At 41.6% G+C, this 18661-nt stretch overlaps 1 protein-coding gene across 1 annotated transcript; it reads right to left on the bottom strand.

Moving 5' to 3' along the window:
• Window positions 1–5727: 5727 nt before the first annotated feature.
• LOC307266016 (single-minded homolog 1-like) lies at window positions 5728–15636 on the bottom strand (the record flags this gene model as incomplete). Its single annotated transcript, XM_080047898.1, has 11 exons — window positions 5728–6473; window positions 7002–7389; window positions 7508–7664; window positions 10464–10611; window positions 10839–10945; window positions 11593–11792; window positions 12393–12478; window positions 12906–13014; window positions 13165–13254; window positions 13413–13492; window positions 15462–15636. 11 exons carry the CDS (start codon window positions 15634–15636, stop codon window positions 5728–5730), a joined length of 2286 nt encoding a protein of 761 aa, XP_079904024.1.
• Between the last annotated feature and the right edge of the window lie 3025 nt (window positions 15637–18661).

Below are 18661 nucleotides of genomic sequence, written 5' to 3'. Positions count from 1 at the left end.
TTAGGTTGTTTACATGTAAGAGGGACTGAGTTGCAAACAAACAAACACAACTCCTTGGCATGAGTTTGGAGAGCGCAGAGTTGTTGGAACGAACAATGGCAGAGAGAGCCCAGGGAGAGAGACAGAGAAAGAGGATGAGAGGGAGAGAGAGAGAGGGAGAGAGAGGGAGGGAGAGAGAGGGAGAGGAGACATGGATCCCGTGTGGCTCTGTGGATTTGGCAGGAGTGAAAGCAGTGAGAAGAGCGCTGATAGCAGCCAGACTCAAGCTGTGGGCAAATCAAGCGTGAAATCAGGAACAAAGGGATTCACAGGATTGGAGGGCATTAGATTCACACTGTCTGAGCCCTAGTGCATGGTGGTTGTGTGTGTGTGTGTGTGTGTGTGTGTGTGTGTGTGTGTGTGTGTGTGTGTGTGTGTGTGTGTGTGTGTGTGTGTGTGTGTGTGTGTGTGTGTGTGTGTGTGTGTGTGTGTGTGTGTGTGTGTGTGTGTGTGTGTGTGTGTGTGTGTGTGTGTGTGTGTGTGTGTGTGTGTGTGCGACAGGGGCTCAGGATATTATACTTGTAGTCTTTTTTTAATAGCCTTATTGCTAAAAGGGATTAGTGAGTTTTAAATTAAGGTGGCTTTGATACGGTTTTGTCCAAATGATCATGCTTTTTTTGGTGGGATTTTTTTTTTAACTAAATTTGAAGAAAATACCAAAATTGCTGTAAAATAAGAGCAATTCTAGTTTGAAGTTTGTGGGATTTACTCCATGTGGCCAAAGGGTTTTGCTGGTTTTGATACTTATTGCTACTGCAGATTCATATGGTCCAATGGTTTTGCATTATCGACTAAAATGTAAAGTCAACCATCATACTCGAGAGATGTTTAGGTAAAACACCCACTGCAGTTGTGCATCCACCAATTGCTTTGTTATATTTTTGAGAACAAAGAAATATATATTTTGAGAATTAAATTACCAAACTATCAACAGTTGGTGACTTAGTTATCTATTGTCAACCGACTACAGAGTTCAATGCAAATGGCAATTGTCTCAATGCTGGGACAACATGCAGGTTGACCATATACCAGGACAGCATTGTTTACCAGATAGTTTTAAAGATAAAGATATACACTGAATCCAAAACAGGGCCATCCGATATTTTATGGGTGTTCATAAATTCGCACCAATACCAGTTACAACCGGAGACATGGGATGGGACTCCTGTAGGGAGCTTTGGAGTGTGTGTATTATGAGGTTGTGAGGATGGATGACAACAGAGTAGCCAAAAAGGTGTTTGAATGTGACATGCATAAAATTGGAGGATGGGCAAGTGAGGTGTATGATTTATTTGTGGGTCTGGGTTGTTGGGGTGTTTTTACGGACAAAGTTTAAATGGATGGATTTAAATGAAAATATCCAAATATATCATAAAAATATCATCAATATACCAGGAGTGAAGTAATTATGTTAAAATATATAAGTGCTGGCCTGATTTAAACCGTATATAATTGGCAGGATATTTTCAAGGCAGCATTCCCAACTCAAGTGCTGTGACACAGAGACCAACCTTATTTCCTCTCCGCTTTTGCAGCATGACCTTATAGTCTCCCGGCTCGGCCAATCAGATCGACCGGCTGACCTCAATATCCTGTTCCACCCAATCAGAACATCTAAATCTGCCCTGGTGCAGTGAGGTCTGCAGCAGAGGTGTCACTAAAACGCTCCGGTTGAATGATTTTTCCCAGGTTTTGTCCTTGGTTCGACTCATTTGGCAGGTAAAAAAAAACATGAGAGTTTTACTGTCGTGTTGGGTGTTGGGGAATGTATTTTAAGGCACAGTAGGATGTTTGCATGGTTTCACATACATACACACACACACACACACGCACACACACACACACACACACACACACACACACACACACACACACACACACACACACACACACACACACACACACACACACACACACACACACACACACACACACACACATTTCAAAGCAGGAGGGGGAATTAAACAATTATAAGGGGTCATAAAGAATACCCCACCAACAGAAAACATGTTGAAACATTTTTCCTCCGCGCTGGTGTGAAGCTGCTTCATAAGGATGACTGTCTCCACTAAGCGCCAGGTTGAATTATGGAGGCACTAGCAGGGGGAACCCTTTAATTGATGTATGAATATGCAATTGTGCCTCTATCCCGGGTCTGAAATCAATCACGCAGACATTGAGGGGGCCTGTTCTGAACCTCACCACCTGCACACTGGCACGATGTGTGTGTGTGTATGTGTTTGTGTGTGTGTGTGTGTGTGTGTGTGTGTGTGTGTGTGTGTGTGTGTGTGTGTGTGTGTGTGTGTGTGTGTGGTTAAGAACCATTTCTCTTTTCTTGCTGTAGTTGTGTAACCCCGGGATCTTGCTCCTGCGGTTCTTCGGTTTACCTCCGAGTGCGAGCCAACCGCCTATCACAGCCAGCATCGTTATCTCCTAATGCTACTTGAACGCCTCGCGGTGTAAACAAAGTTGATTCACACAGGCTTTTTATTCGCAGTAGCATGCTAGTTGAAATGAACTGCAAATGCTTATATTTTCCAGCGCCGTGGTCCATGATGAGGAAATACTGGGACTAACATTACACATCTGTGACATCATAAGAACTTAGTTTTATTCCTGATTGTATTTTTTCTTGTCCTCACTTCATGCTGTTCTCCACTGTCTTCCTAAATCAAGTCAGTTTTTACTATTTGACATTGATGGAAAATCATTATAAAACACAAGTACTGTACTTCCTCAGCAGCACTTATATATTACTTACTTACTATATATTATGATATATCATTGAAATAAATTATGATATATAAAGTGTACATTTTACTGGCAATACTTTTACTTGAGTAACATTTTTAATGCCGGAATATCATTGAATGGATTATTTTCTTATTAGTGATATAATACTTCAGTATAGGATGAGAGTGCTTCTTGAACCTCTGTTATTGCTTATGATTTTCCCCAAAAAAATCTGTTTTAAAAACTTATATTTTCCCCTCTGAGGCTCTATAATGGCCCGTTTCTTTCTATACAACTAAGGTGGAGCAACAAGAATCTTGGGTGGAGGAGGAGGGTTGGGAGGTGTAAGTATGAAAGTGTGCAAAGTCTGGGCAAAAGGCCCAGTGTTTGGCTGCATTTGTAGCCGACTCTACATGTGAAAGCCTTCAGGGCACATCAGGCAAAAGCACTAGTGTTTAGACAGAGGAAAAAAAAACTGTCTTTTATTATTGAAGTATCTCAGCAATACACACACACCTAGACCTTGGTGATGTCAACAGCAGAGCAGTGTAGTTTTACCTCCTGGAATGACAGCAGCACTGATCTCTGGCAGACCATCAGATGCTCACGTCAGCAGTGACTGATGGGAGCTTTGCATCCAGGGCCCAGACTGTGTCCAGGTCCCTCTCAGCTCAGACAGCCAGGCAGTAAGGCAGACAGGCCAGTTCTGATCTACATGTGAATAACTTACATATATTAAAATACATGGCAGAGAAATTGCCTCTGAGCAAAAAGGTCAGAGCGGCTAAACGTGCGAGTTCAACTGCTCCAAACAACAGGAACGTGCTGCTGCAAGTCTTTTTTTTGTTTTTTTAACAACGTGACATCGGCACTCATGCGAGTAGTTTGCTGTTGTAATGACTTGTATGTGGATTTTGCCTAAGATGTTAGTAATAATGGCCTCTTAAAATGTACTTGTCGGTTACATCTAAAAGTCAAACTATGAGGCTTTAAGAAATCCTATTTTATTTTAATTTTTTTTTTACAAATCTCAATGAAAAGACCAAAACCAATAACAAATTGGTTGAAGTACCTAACAACTATTGTCATCGACCCCAATTTTTCTCCAAAAACTATTAAAAAGGCATCAATGAGCCACTTCATTGCAGACTTGTTCCTCCATTACGGTGAACTTGGCCATTGTGGTTTGAGTCGATCCCAAAATACATCATCCTGTTGCTGTAAATACTAAGTAGTGCACCCAAATGTGTATAAAACCGCAACTGGAAATAGTCCCCAGCAGAACACATTACGCATTCTTAGTTGATTTAGTTTGCTTCAAACAACTACAGTGCTTTGCTGTTTTCAGGAGATTTTGTAGCTTTATCTACTAACATGGATGTACGTCTTTTGCGATATAAGTTTTGGTTTTGTCACAGTGTTGTCAATTTTTTTTCTATACTTTGCTGACAATAATAATAATAAAGTATGACTCCAGATGTATGCGTTAAAATGTTCACACTTGCTAACACACTATGTTAACGTTTCTAGTGTTTTTTTTTTACTTGCATAAACATACAACCACCAACTTTTTAAGTTCTGCCATGTATTCTATTTTTTCTTAATCTTTAAATGTCAAGTTATATTTTTTAATGTTTGATAAAACTGCCCTAGTAGTTCATAATAGATACAAACTTCTACTGCTAGTCAAAAATTGCATTTGCAGAATTTTTCTGAGGTAGCAACTTTATGTGTGCGTTAATCATTCAAAGCCATTTTTGACCGGTCAAGGTCTCACGACAAAAAAAATCAACAAGAGACAAAAAAAGTTATTTGTTTGCAACTGTATTCAGATTTTAAGACTTTTTCAAAACCAATTAATAAATAATCTTGTCACCTCTTGTCCAAAAGTTCATTGTGTGATGATATTTACATCATAAATTAAATAAGAAACAAAAGACATTGTATCAAGTACTTTAACCCCGTTGAGGCTGTCATGACAAAAAAAAACAAAAAAAGCAATTGTTTTCTTTGAGAACAATTGCATGTGCAGTGGGATTTAAGGATTCCAAAGCATACTCTACATATGCTAATAAGTTGGGTGAAGCCTAACTGAGGTAAAAACAGGAAAGACTATACTCTGATATGTAAACAATATCATTGCAGCCACAACTGTAAGTCAATACATACAATGCCAGTATTTAGAGGGCATGGAGAGATAACAAAATGTGTTGTGTTTGTATTCTCACTGCGCTCTAAGTGAGGGCATTTCACATATACATTAAAACAGTTTCAAGTTGACCTGCATGTTTTACACTTTGAGATATCAGAGGGCATTTTTATTCTTTCTGTTTTACCACTTCATTCATTTTCTTCTTCTTCTTCTTCTAATGTTGGTGCATTCCAAACACCAAAAAACTCATTTTAAGCGACCAGTAAAGATTCTACTTAGACAAATAAAAATAATGACACGTACAGATAACAGCCAACTGACAAATAAATACCAGGAAACATTGACATCTTACAATAGCGAAACGCTTTCCCTTTTCCCATGTGTCAAACATTATGCTCGGTGCGATGGTAGTTTTCAGGTGAGGGGGGGCAATGGAACAACACATTTTTTTCTTTTACTGCCTTTGGAAATCATGTCCAGGACAGATTAACTCACACAGCCAATGGTGCGTGAGACACTTGGAACAGAAACTCTGGTTTGATGTTTAACCAGACTTAGAACTTAGGGTCGCTTTTAGCAGGGAGGAAAATTCACTTCGCCGCCGTTAAAATAACACTATATTACTATGTAATGGAGCAAACTTTCGCGCTGTGAAGCAGCATATACCAGACGTCAGCACAGGTACCTTTTAATTATTTTCTTGTTTTAATTGTCCCGATGTTTGTATCAAGCACTTGGTCAGTGTTTGCATGTGCATTAAGCTGCACCTTACTGTAACATCCTCCTATGAGACCTGTCAATCATCAGCTCCCGTTGGTGATGATAACCGAGGTGGCCTTGTGTCCCTGCATCTGCTCCGCCTGCATCCTGACATGGGACGCCACGTCGTACTGGACCCCCGCGCAGGCCAGGCCCGAATAACTGCGCAGGTTCTCGGCAGGTTCGTACAGGTGCTCCAGGGAGTAGCCAGTCAAAGCGTAGGCCGCTTGCCTGTCCAGGGGCTGCCTCTCCTGGGCCGCGTAGAGCAGTGGGCTCCCCTGGGGCCTCTGAGGTTGGGGTTGGTGGTGGGGGGAGGACAGGTCCGTCTGCATGTAGTCTTTGGCCAGAGAGTGGCCCGAGCTGGGGCTGCTGAGGCGGGACAGAGACGCGGGGCTGGTGGTGTTCTCGTCGTTGTCGTGCGGTCCGAGCACTTTGTCGCGGTGGTGGTGGAGGCGTTCGGAGGGGAGGTCCATGCTGGGGGCGCCCGGGTTGCGGCACACCACGCTGGGCATGGTGAGCTGGGAGTGGTGGGGCTGTGTGGAGGTGTAGCACGAGGGGCTGTGAGCTTTGGCCAGGCCCGAGACATCCAGCAGCGGCCCTGGTTTGTGCTGGTGCAGACGGCTCTCCTCCTCCTTGATCATCTGCTGCGTGGCCCGGATCAGGGTCTCCATCTTGCTGGGCTCCCGAGGGGTCGCCCGGAAGTGCTCCCCGTGGTAACGCTCGCCCGAATCGCTGGAGCCGCCCCCATCAGGTGAACTCACCACGCTGTCTTCATCCCAGTGTCCCCGGCCTGTAGGAGAGAGAGTTCAATGGACACGTTTAAGAAAAGAAACAGTAAAATCAATGAATTACATTGTGTTAATGAGTAATTTCTGTTTGCATTCACAAAGTGTCCGTAAACAAACTCAGAACAGGATCCGTATCTCATATGTCTTCATATTTTTCTTTTTTCAGTTCCAGTTGCTAGAACCAGTGAATTGCCAGTGTGTAAAGCTTGAAATTATGCTTTAAATGCACACAGAATCATGGGTCTGTTAAGACTGAACATCTTGGCAGAAGCACAGTTGGGGGGGGGGGGGGGGGTTGATGATTCCCCGTTTGAGGATGTGAAATGTGAAATAACTTGGCTTTGGATTGCAGGCAATTTTTGAAAAACAGATGGTAGCAATCGGCACACTGGCAAGGGACGGCGTAAACAACTTAGCATGTCCCATAATAACATTTGGAAAACGGCTACCAGGAAGAAACCCGGCCAGAGCTATTTCTCAGAGAGACAGACAGATGGTTGCGGTCGCTCAACCTCCTTATAACACCTCACCGTGAATGGCTCCGTGGTAGGATGTGATTTCATAGGGCTCGCTGTTCTCCGCCGAAGCTTTGGGCAGCGAGAGCACGGAGCGTGTGGCGTCCCACCACATCTCTCTGCCCGACTGCGGCGTGCCTAAGAAGTAGCGTCCGCTCTGGCATCGCACGCGGTCACAGGTGTTGGTGTGTGGATGTGTCTGGGCGTGGGCCAGGTCCTCTTCTGATAGGCCCAGGCCGTAGCACAGGGAGCCAGAGTCCGGATACAGTCGGTAGGCACAAGACGCCTCGGCCGCCTCACTGGGGTCCAACAGCTGAGGAGACGCAGAGTCTGTCAGAGGACTCCCTCCCCATTGGCTGTCCTGGTCCGACTCGGAGCGCTCTGGGTTGAAAGCTGAAAACTGCTGAAGGAAACCAGAAAGAAATCACAGTTCAGAGAGTTTGTGAATGACCGTATAAGAACTAAGCCAGCAAAATGAGTCTCCTTTCTTGATGTGTTCTTTTTTTAAATGTATCTTTTACCTGTGGGTAGGGTGATACCCTGGCTTTGGCCTTGGTCTGGGTCGGTCTCAACTTTGTGCTCTTCCTGTCTTCACTGTGGTTGTCAGCGTAGGGGAAGGCGGGCTTGGTGGGGCTCATTTGGTCCAAGGAAAGCTGCATTCCTTTATATTCAGTATCCCTTTTGTAAAAAGAAAATGGAATAAATAAATACATAAATTTGTCCAAAACTTTGGTTTATTACACCTGAATAACTAATTACATTATTAATCATCAGCCTCAGTTGAAGTTTGTGTTTGGTTGTAATTAGCTAATCATAGCCTTCTCACTCACTAAACACAGATGGTGGCACTGGCAAATATTATACATGTTAGCATTGGCATCGTTGTCATGCTGACATTAGCCCTAAGTATAACCTCATAGCCCACTAGACTCACTGTAAATTCTTAGTTTTGTTTAAACATGCACACATCTGAACTTCCCTTTGGTTCAAATTATTTTAAGCATGGCCTGCTGTGGGCCACTGAGAAACTTCATGTTAATGTCAATGGTTGAGTGCCTTGCTCAAAGACACTTTGATTGTTTCTGCGGGAGGGCGTAGTGTTACTTGTTCAACTTTCCCAACCAATTCAGAGCTTCTCTAACCTTTAGGATTGCATCCCCCCCTTAAAGCTCAGGCCACTTCTTTCTTTCGTATACAGTCTTGGTGTACCACGTGACATAACAAGTAATTAGTCTGCAGCAGACATCTTGGCCAATATTGAACATAGATAGCGACACAGACTTGATTTACAAACACACTTTTTTTATGCAATGAATGATGTGAGATCTACGAGGAGGGAAAACATTTAAGATAAGTTCAAGAGATTAAGCTCTCCCACTTCTGAGAAAAATAACAGACACCAAGAAGGAAGTTAATCATTCTTTACTGCCGTGCAACCATGCATTGTCAGAACCCAGCCGGAGAGAAGAAACCTATAAGGGTGCACACACATTATGACTGCACCGATCCTCCCAAGCAAACATCTTATGATATATTTTTTTAACTTTCTATAAGTGCATGGCGCTTTTGCAACATCTGTGACATTTTAACCCACTGTCCCGCGGCTGAACTCAACCCAAGTGTCACTGTCGAGGGAGTGAAAAGGCTCCTGTGTCAAGTGTTGGGCAAACATGAGCCTATTCTTAACTTATCACATCAACAGTATGTAATAGCAGCTGCCTGGCATTTTAAACCCCATGGCCCATCCCTGACCCCGCACAGCCAGCCCCCTTTTTAATATGACTCTAAACATGACCCATTCTTTATGTACAACACCTTGGGGGGAAAGGCAGTGTTTGGATAGCCAGTGCACAGTGAGAGTGTTATTTGCTCTAGCAGGTATAGTTGCGGTGGCTGCTTCTGCATCCTATCTGTGCCCTGGCTGACTTGTGTCTGAGCCAATAATGTTGGGCCTTTGTGCAAACTCAGCTGTGTTAGCCGAATTCCACCTCAGGGTCAATGTCAGTGCACCTCATGTCTGAAATACGCCACCCGCCAACCTCCAAACATAATTTATTAATGGATTCTTGTTGGGGGTAAAATGCTGCTGGGGCAAGGTGATTGAAATGCTGTTTTTTTTTGTTTTGTTTTTAATGTAGTTGGTCTTTATGTTTTGTATTTTGTGCGATTGCCGCTACTAGCTTTTTTTTTTTTTTTTTTTATCTTGGTAGCTACTCGTGTGTAAGAGCTAATTATGTGTTTGGAAAATTCACTGTCATTTTAATGCAGTTACTTTGTTTTTCTCCTTACTGCATTGACGAAATCGATACCTGGAGTGCAGCTATATGCATGCATGCACGTACAGAGCCTCACACAAACACTGCAGTACACACAGAGAAGGACACACACACACACACACACAAAAGCGACATGTGGATCAACCCAACTTAACAAGGAAAAATCCAACATGTGCTACCGCTATGAGATGGCTATTGATTCCTAGTTCACCGTTTGATTGATTTTGCTTTTCCTTGGACTGCCGATCGATGGTGACAGTAGAGGTTTTTTGATGGGGTTGAACCCTGGTGTTTGTCTTGCCGTCTCAAAGGGCCTTAGTGTGCTTTGTGTTCTCATAACACACAGAACTGCCTGAGCTCACGCAGACGCACTATTTGGTGGATTTGTGCGGAGAAGGGGCTACACAAGGATAAAGAGAAGGATTTCTCCAATAGACAAAAGACCCATCGTATCACAGAGTGGGGCTTGGAGCATGGATCATAGGGAGTGTATGATGTGATTTTACTTAATCTAGTTAAATATTCCTTTGCTGTACCCTCTGCAAACACCATTATAAAAGCAGCTGCGTTAGGCCCTGTATAGCCACCTTCAAAACCTTGTGTTACTGTTTATGTAGCTGTACTTTTAGGGATTTCAATTCAAAATGCAATCAATGTAACAACTTTAAAGGTGCACTATGTCATTTTGGGTGTGTCAGTGAAATGTCTAAATGGCTAACGTATATTTGTGTAACTGAATGAACAAACTTTCCTATTGGAAATTTGATCCCTTGAACACTGTTAGAAGTTAGAAAGCTTCCTGAGAAGTTACTGTTTCACTACTGTTGTTTACCGCATGGACCCACAGTTTGGTTCACAGACATATTCTTGTCTTATTCATGTGGTACCAGGTGTCTCAAAATAATTAAGTTTTGATTCATGATGATATAATTAATTATTCAATGCTAAGAGTTACATGTAGAGAAACTATGTTTTGTAAACTAACTGCAGGCTCTACAAATAAACAAATCCGCCTCCACCGAAACTGTATAGTGCACCTTTAATATTTGAAATGCGTGATTCATAATACGAATAAATATGTTTCCAGCCAAATTATATACAGGGAAACATTTTCCACATCTTAAAAAAGTATTAGGATTATGACAAAAATAATAGTTTCTCTCAGATTTTTTTAGAATATAAACATTGCGCGTAGACTCACGTGAGGACGTAGTTGACGCTGACTATACAGTGGGGTCTTGAGGAGCGGCTGTTGTGGACGATTGTGGCGTAGCTCTGGACCCAGACCCAGCCACCTTGCTTGGCCAGGAAACGATAATACTTAGTGGTGACTTGGCCTTTCACCAGCACTGGCGGAGAGATAAAAAGAATCAGACAGAAGACAGAGATTAACGTAATTAACGGCGTGCGTGTTTGTCTAAGTGTGAGTGATTGCCTGCACGTGGTGGCTGGCTGTGGCATTTTTTTTTAAAGTTTTTGCTTGAGCAGTTTAGTCTGACAAAAGAAAGGTCAGCGAGACCTGTTGTAAAAAAAAAAAAAAAAAGCACAATGGCAGCATTGGCTTGTTGTGACTCACAGAGGTGGTGCGCACAGCGGAGGTGGAACATGTCACAGCTGTGGACGTGATGGTACAGGGTTTTCTCGATCAGGTCCTGGGGTTCGTAACCTGTCAGCTCAGCCACCCTGGAGAGGGAATTCAGTAAGTTGTGTTAAAAATGTGCAGAGTGACCCGGGGGGTGTTTTTATATGTGTCCGTACTGCTTGTGTTTTACAGGCGACAATTTAAAACTGCAGGAGTATGACGACGAGATGTTTTAAAGGTGGAGTCGGCGATCCTGGCCAAAAACACTTGTTGTCAAAAACGCTTGTTGTCAAAATCACTTTTTGTCACAATCAGTGAAGATCTCCTCACGATACGCAACTTGTACGTACTGTGTGTGTGGGCTGAAAATAGTCCAGTGTTGATACACTGCCTAGGCTCTGTAAACTGGTTTGTAAACATAGGGTATGTAAACAAAGGTGGGCCCACTGTAGCTACCAACATACCTGTTTACAGAGCCTAGGCTATGTATTAACACTGAATTTCTTTTCAGCATATAGCTGATATTGAAGAGATACTCCCTGATTTAGCCAAAAAGTGATTTTGACAACAAGCCTTCTCCAAAATGTCTGACTCCACTTTTCCATGAAAATATAATTTACACAAAAAAAATAAAGACAACAAAGAAGAGTGAATTAGAAAGAAACTCTGAAAAAAAACAAGAAAACGTGAAAAAAATGAAATACAGTGCAATGAATAATTCTGCTGCAAATCAATCTGGTTGTGTTACCTGGAGTCCAGGAAGATGAGCTTCATGTCCAGGCTAGCTCTGAACATGAACATGTTACTGTGCAGCTTGATCTCTGTCACAGCGCTCGGCGGGAGGGAGTGACCCACAGCCACTAGACCCACGTTCTGATAGCAGCCCTCAAACGGAGACATGTCCAGACTGTACTGGCGGATCTTCAGGTAGCCACTGCAGTGGATGACCTGGGGTGGAGAAGATAGAGGCATCAGGAAGATAATAAATATTTGATTTATTTTTTTTATTTCACCTTTACTTAAACAGGCAGGTCATTATTAAGAACGAGTTCTTATTTACAATGGTGACCTGACAAGTCACTAAAGCCACTTAATACATCTTTGATCATCATCTTAAAACATCTTAGCTTACATATTAGAAGCTAAGATGAGAATGAAATGTAATTGAGGAAATCCTGAAATGTCCCCATTCTAAAGAAGGTGTAATTAATTTGCTTAGCAATTGAGAGGCATCCTGCATAATTAATATGCTACCACTGACCAGAACTAGAATTATTATTGAAATACAATGTAATACAAATATAAAAGGATGTTAAAATTCCTACTATATTCTAAAGTCCTCATGGCATCTTGAAATAGGGAATTCTTCATCTGATTTTCTTAAATGAAAACGAAAACATTCTCTATGAAGAGCAGGGAAATCCATTTGAATATTGGTTTCCCAATTCAATTATGATTAAATATTAATTTATGGCATTTAATTATTTTGTAAATGAAGTAAATAGTTCATTAATTATCATAAGTCCATGACAAACTCCCATTGCCTACCTTGTATCCACCGCTGGTAAGGCCTGCGTTTCTTTTTGCCAGCACACATTTCATCCGGAGAAAGAAAGAGCGTTCCATTTCATATTCTACAGGAGAAATTTCAACAACGAAAAAAATCTTCAGTTAAAAAAAAAAGAGTTCCACCCAAGGATATCACTATAAAGTGGGCCAAGTGTCTGCGTATTCAAATAAAGCAATCTCCATACCACCACTAGGCTATATGACTGAGCCTTTACACGGGCCTGTTTTAAACACGAACGCGTTTTAATAATAATATGTGCTGAAAACAAAAATAATGCATTATGTGCGTAACGTTAAACAAAGAATACATGGAAAAAATCCTGCATTATAACGAACTCTATATGCATCCGTCGACCATTTCATATAGCCTATCGACACACATCTGTTGCATTTTCTAAATAACCAAATGCTGATTCTAGACACGTCGCGTTGGCCTATTTGCGCGCCGTTAAGCTAAGCCGTGAAGAGAGGAAATGTATTTATTTATTTTACCTTGGACGAAATGTGAGTGATAGGGCTGATGTGGCGTCAGGACAGCTGTCATCTCGTCGTGGTCGGCAGGGTGGACATATTCATAAATACTGTTCCCAGTCAACTCTACCTGTTGAGAATAACTCAGGTAAACAACATGCAAGGATTGCTTTACGCACGAGCCATAGCCTATATTTTTTATATTTGTCAAAAGCCCTGTTAATATTTTTTAAATAATAGGTGAACAAAACAAGACAAATGTAATAGTATACAAACGGACCTGAGATAGTCCTAAATGGACTGACGCTGTCTCTGATATGTACATTATTTTCCCATCTGGAGCCACGACGAAGATAAATCCGTCCAGCGTCTGCGAAAGAAACGATAGGCCAGTTATGGGCAATAGGCCTAGCAATTTCCTCAAAAGATTGTATACCGTGGAACGAACAGAAGAAGCCAGGCCTATATCTTAACAGTTGATTGTGCTAGTGATGAGAACGTGTTGATATGTCATGGCACACGCAATACCTGCAGCAGATGAGATCCCAGCTCTCGTCCAACATTCTCCAAAGATCTTCGACTTGTGTGACCCCAAGCTTCACCCAGACCTGGAGAGATTGAGAGAAGAATGCTGTTTGGCTGCTGTGGCAAAATGGAGAGGGTGTGTTGTGTTTTTATAACAATACTTATTATTATTTATATATTTTTTTTTATATAAATATTTGGTTTTATAAATCTACATTATTATTAGCCTAAAGTTATTAGCCTATAATGAAGAAGGCAAGACTCTCGCACACACGCGTATACACACACTGGAGCGCGAGGTGTGCCTGTTTAGGCCTCTTTAACGATGAAGCATTTACAGTGTCCTCCCCCGTCTGTCTGTCACATGTTGCACAGCCTGCAAACATGGAACCTGCAGCAATCTGCTGGTGTTTACGAGGTGCAATGGCGACGTGCCTCTCATACCAACCGCGACGAAGACTTTCAAACCGGAGGGATGACATAACTGAAATGGCACGGGCATGTTTACATTGATACCGATGCTACAGGAAACATTTGATATTATTATAAATATTATCATTGGGCCTATTATTATTTTTATTATTATTATTATAACAAATGACAAACATTTGAATGCCTCCCTAAATTGGTCTAAAAATATGTCCATCTTTTACATTATTTTGTCCAAATAATTTCCACATCATTTTCTTCTTCTCCAGCCTGCAGTGGAACAAAGCAATAGCTAGTGTTGCTCATTGAAATGCATTTGGTTTCATCAGAAATCTCATGGAGCTCGGGTATCATCAATAAATTAGGCGTTCGTCTCCCCTGCTGTAAATGAAAATGAAAACAGGTCTCCGCTGTCGGACATATCACCACCAGCAGATGAGAGGGTGTAGAATAAGGAGCTATAAGCAGAAAGAGTATTTTTTCGGCGGAGGGATACATAGCAATACAAATAGCAACTAAACGCTTACATTGTTTATGCTATATCCTATACCCATAGGCCTTTTTTTTAAATATATTTTTCATTCTTTTATAATTTTACGTTAAATGGGCCAAGTATTACGAGATGCATATAAATGTGTGTTGCAATATATTGAATGAAAAAAAAACGCGAGCTGATGATGGTACATCGTTAATAGCATTTTTCTTACACAAGAGATGATGCCTTACATGAATATAAGGCTGTGTGTGTGTGTGTGTGTGTGTGTGTGTGTGTGTGTGTGTGTGTGTGTGTGTGTGTGTGTGTGTGTGTGTGTGTGTGTGTGTGTGTGTGTGTGTGTGTGTGTGTGTGTGTGTGTGTGTGTGTGTGTGTCTGCCTCATGTTCATGGCTCCTGGTGATTAGAAGCCTTGCAGGGCCCTTTTTTTTTAGTTTTTCTAATTGGTACGTCTTGTTCTCAGTCACGCAGCCAAAGGAAGCCCGCAGAGACAAACTGTATAAAAAAAGATGCTGCCAGACTGTCTCCTTTAGACGCACCAAATTAAAAAAGGAGAATAATCCATTTGTAAAGACTCCCTGTAGATCAACGAGAACATGGCTTTATTATTGTGACAATTTGGTGTGGCTAAAAAGCGGGTCTGTGATCCGTCCATGCGGATATATAGGCTATGAATAGTATTTTACTTACACGTTATTTTATTTTCCATCACTAATGTGGGCTATGTTAGAACCGAAGGGATTTTTGATATTATTACTTTAGTGTTATTCTTTTTTTGTATGCCTACCAATCTGCAGAATAACACGCCTCAGCCAAAACAACTAAAACAATTTGATTCGTGAAATAAGGTTTTTCTATCGGCCTAGTTATTTAGCTTTTTTATTCCTCATAGTGCTTGTTTTTTTCCCTTGTTATTTAATGCATTTGCTTTTTATTTTTCGTCATACTACGTGACCTTGACGTTATGCAGGTAGGCCTAAGTTGATACAATAATGTATATGTTTTAAGAGATAACATTTTTGTTAAATAAATGATATCGTTGTTGGCTATCCTCTCTAATTTGGGCTCCATGGGGCAAAAAAAAAAAGAACTTGTAAACGGTGTGTTTTTAAATAGGCCAATCCCTCTCACCCTGGGGGAAAACGATTCTCATCTTCAGGTAACTCGTTGTCAGTCTTATGATGGAGGCCTTGTCCAGCTGAGAGGTTATGGCCGACGGCAAAGGCAACATCTTTGCCAGTTCGTAAAATTCACTGTTCTCCTTTTCCCGTCTAGTCCTTGCGGCCGTTTTGGATTTCTCCTTCATCTCGGCGCCTTTTTCACTGTATCCTCCTTCCGGTGCTCATTCAATTCAACAGCTCGACAAATTCCTCACCGTTTTGCCTCGTTTTCATTGTAGATTTCTTATCAATTCTATCAGGAAAAAAGCTGGAGTTTTTAATACAAATAGTTTTGATCCAAAAGAGTCAGTGGATATCCCTGGGAACTCCTGATGGCGTTTGTTCAGTTATATTTCAGCTGGTTGGACTGGTCAAACCTCCAAGGTGCTGCCGCGGGATTTCATCCATGACCTGAAAAACACGAACAACAATTTAAAAAAAAAATGTCCAGCAGAAAAAAAAACAAGAGTGCGTTTTGATCTGCCCACGTTTACGCAAAAATAGCATATGATGTAATTGTCCCTCTGTGTTATTTTAATGCAGGCCTGCGCGTCAGATGGAGCCGAGTCTGGAGAATAAAAAAGAGAAACAAAAAAGAACCCTTCGGACTCATCTGCACAACAGTCAAAACAAAATAAAAAAAATGTAGTGAAGGAGGAAGCATAAATACATCAACAGCCACAAGTGGCCATCATATGGCTAACAACAATTTGGCTAAATCAACAACAAAAAAAAAATCAGTGCAATAACACAATATGCCACTGACACGTCCCTGCATATATCAGGGGGATTTCATTTTGTGAAGACATGAAGCATGTAGGCCTTTTGATATTGATATATGTTTGCCCTTATGTTGCTGCATGATTTTCCTTTTCTTTTTATAAAACTATCTCAGCCTAATGGGTAAAATAAAATGTCACGTTTGGTAAAGGCCACACTGCAAACATGTCGATCCTGGGTCATTTTAGCCACCTAGCCACGCATCCGCTTAATACGTAGCCTATAAGTATTCTTTAACAAGTCAAACTTCTGCCAACGAGATGAAATAATTCTGCATAGGCCTTTTTAATTTTTTTCATTTATGAATAATAAAACGAGGCGTCGTATTGCTGCAGTTGTATCGAGGAAATGTCGTTTGAGCCAACACTATTTCTGCAACGTGTGCAACTGCATTTGGAAAACAAAACTGATATAAACACACCACGCTGGCCGAATTCTTTTTTTTTTTCATTTAGAAAATACAACAATCCTAATATCCGGCACACGTTTACAAAATCGTTGAGACATGTGTATATTTGCAGTATTCCTACCCGCGCCGAGATTCATTGTAGACTATTTCCCTTACATCTGAATCGATCCTGTGGCCTTTCTGGCAGCCTGCTGGGAATTTCACCTGTCCTGATCCGGGTTCACCAGTCGTCCCAGTTAACTTTGAGTTTTCGGCTCCTCCTGGATTTCCACCTGGAAAGGCGAACGGACCGTGCACTGCATACACCTCTCCAAATTATAAGGACGCGCAACGAGTGGCATTCGTGCCCAACAAGCCTCCTCTCCTCAACTATCTCAATGTCCCTCTCTGGAGCCGCTCGGGACCCGCCCACCGTGCGCCAAATCTCGCTCTGATTGGCTGCTAGACACTAAAGTCATAACCTGATTGGACACTGAGCGTGGGCGTCGACTTTCTTGAGGCAAGGTATGCACGGTACTTGTGATCTTGTTGTGTTTTTCTCATTAGTGCGAAGATCATGGATCAAGCTGAAATAAGTGAATAAATGCGCGTAAAATAACACAACGAGAAGATGTCCTGCAGGTGACAGGCTCCATTAAACCTGCAGAGACCTTCAATTAGCTATTATTGTACTAGTGATAAATTATTAAAAACAGAACATATATAATTATATATGTATAAATATATAAAAAATCAGTCAGCTCCCTTTTCATATCATGTCAAATCAGAGTTTTCTATTCATATAAAATTGACTGGTGAAAAATAATCAGAGTGTTGGTTTACTAAGTGGAATTGCTCTTATTCCACATAGGATAACATACTGAATAAATCCTCCTCTTTGGCAATATATATTTATATACACATTTATGTACATAGGCCTACACTGACCATAATATTTTTTTTCAAATAGGTTTATATATAGGTAGAAAGTGCACGTTAAAGTGGCGTTTTTGTTTTGTACACAACACAAACATAAACACAGAACAGAGGAAGTGAAGTGAAGTGAAGTGAAATGAAAGGTGACACTGGAGAAAAAAATCTGTTAATGCTCTACTCATGCTGCTGCTGCTGTTGGTTGTTCAATAAAAACTGGCCTTACGTCCTCCCCCTCGCCACAACCGACCAGCATGGACCTGTTCACCTGTTTAAGTGCTCTCAACAAATGTTTCTCTTTTCATCCCATCTAGATTCAGTTTTACTTTGAGGAAATCTTTCATATAAATGCTTTGAAGTACTTGTTTTCTTTGTTTCTTTTTTTTTTTTTTTTACCTATTGGTTTATTTATTTATCATGGAAACGCGATTAAAACACAGGTCAACATGCGTGTTAGGCTTGGTTGTGGAGGCTTTGCATTTATCCATACATTCTAAATCTGACATTGAGATCCTGAAGGTATAGAATTTGCATGATATTTTAGCACACGGAAAACTGCTGATATTTCTAATTTTCCCTCTCTGCACATGTACCCTCTTCAAGTTAACCCGTTTCTTATTGAGCTATTTTGGAGCTGGAATTTTTTTATTTTTTTTATTCTCTAAGCCAAATGCAAATCAGTTCATAGGCTACACCCGGCTGTGGGAGCAGTGCGCCGCGTCCACATAGCTCATGCGATAGAGTTTGGTGTCCGTCAAACACGTTTATCTGAGGATTAATTTCCATGGTGTGAATCAGATGAGAGCGCCGCTGCGCATGTAGTTTTTTAATTAGCTAGCTGGCGTTCAGATGGAGGGGGAGGTTGGGAGGGGGGTGCTGGTTAGAGCAGCGGGCGCGGGGACGGGGGCGCGGACGCATGACGGTGAGCTCATTACGCACATAATTAGCCCTCAAATTGATGCTGCATCCAGACATAATTGGAGATTCTCCTACTGCCTGGGAACAGACATCTCCATGTCTCCTACCCCTCCGTGCGTGTGTGTGTGTGTGTAATGGCTTCTTCTAGACTC

This window comes from Ammodytes marinus, assembly GCF_949987685.1.
Source record: "Ammodytes marinus genome assembly, chromosome: 19".
Taxonomy (NCBI): Eukaryota; Metazoa; Chordata; class Actinopteri; order Uranoscopiformes; family Ammodytidae; genus Ammodytes; species Ammodytes marinus.
This window is presented reverse-complemented; position numbering and strand designations above follow the sequence as displayed.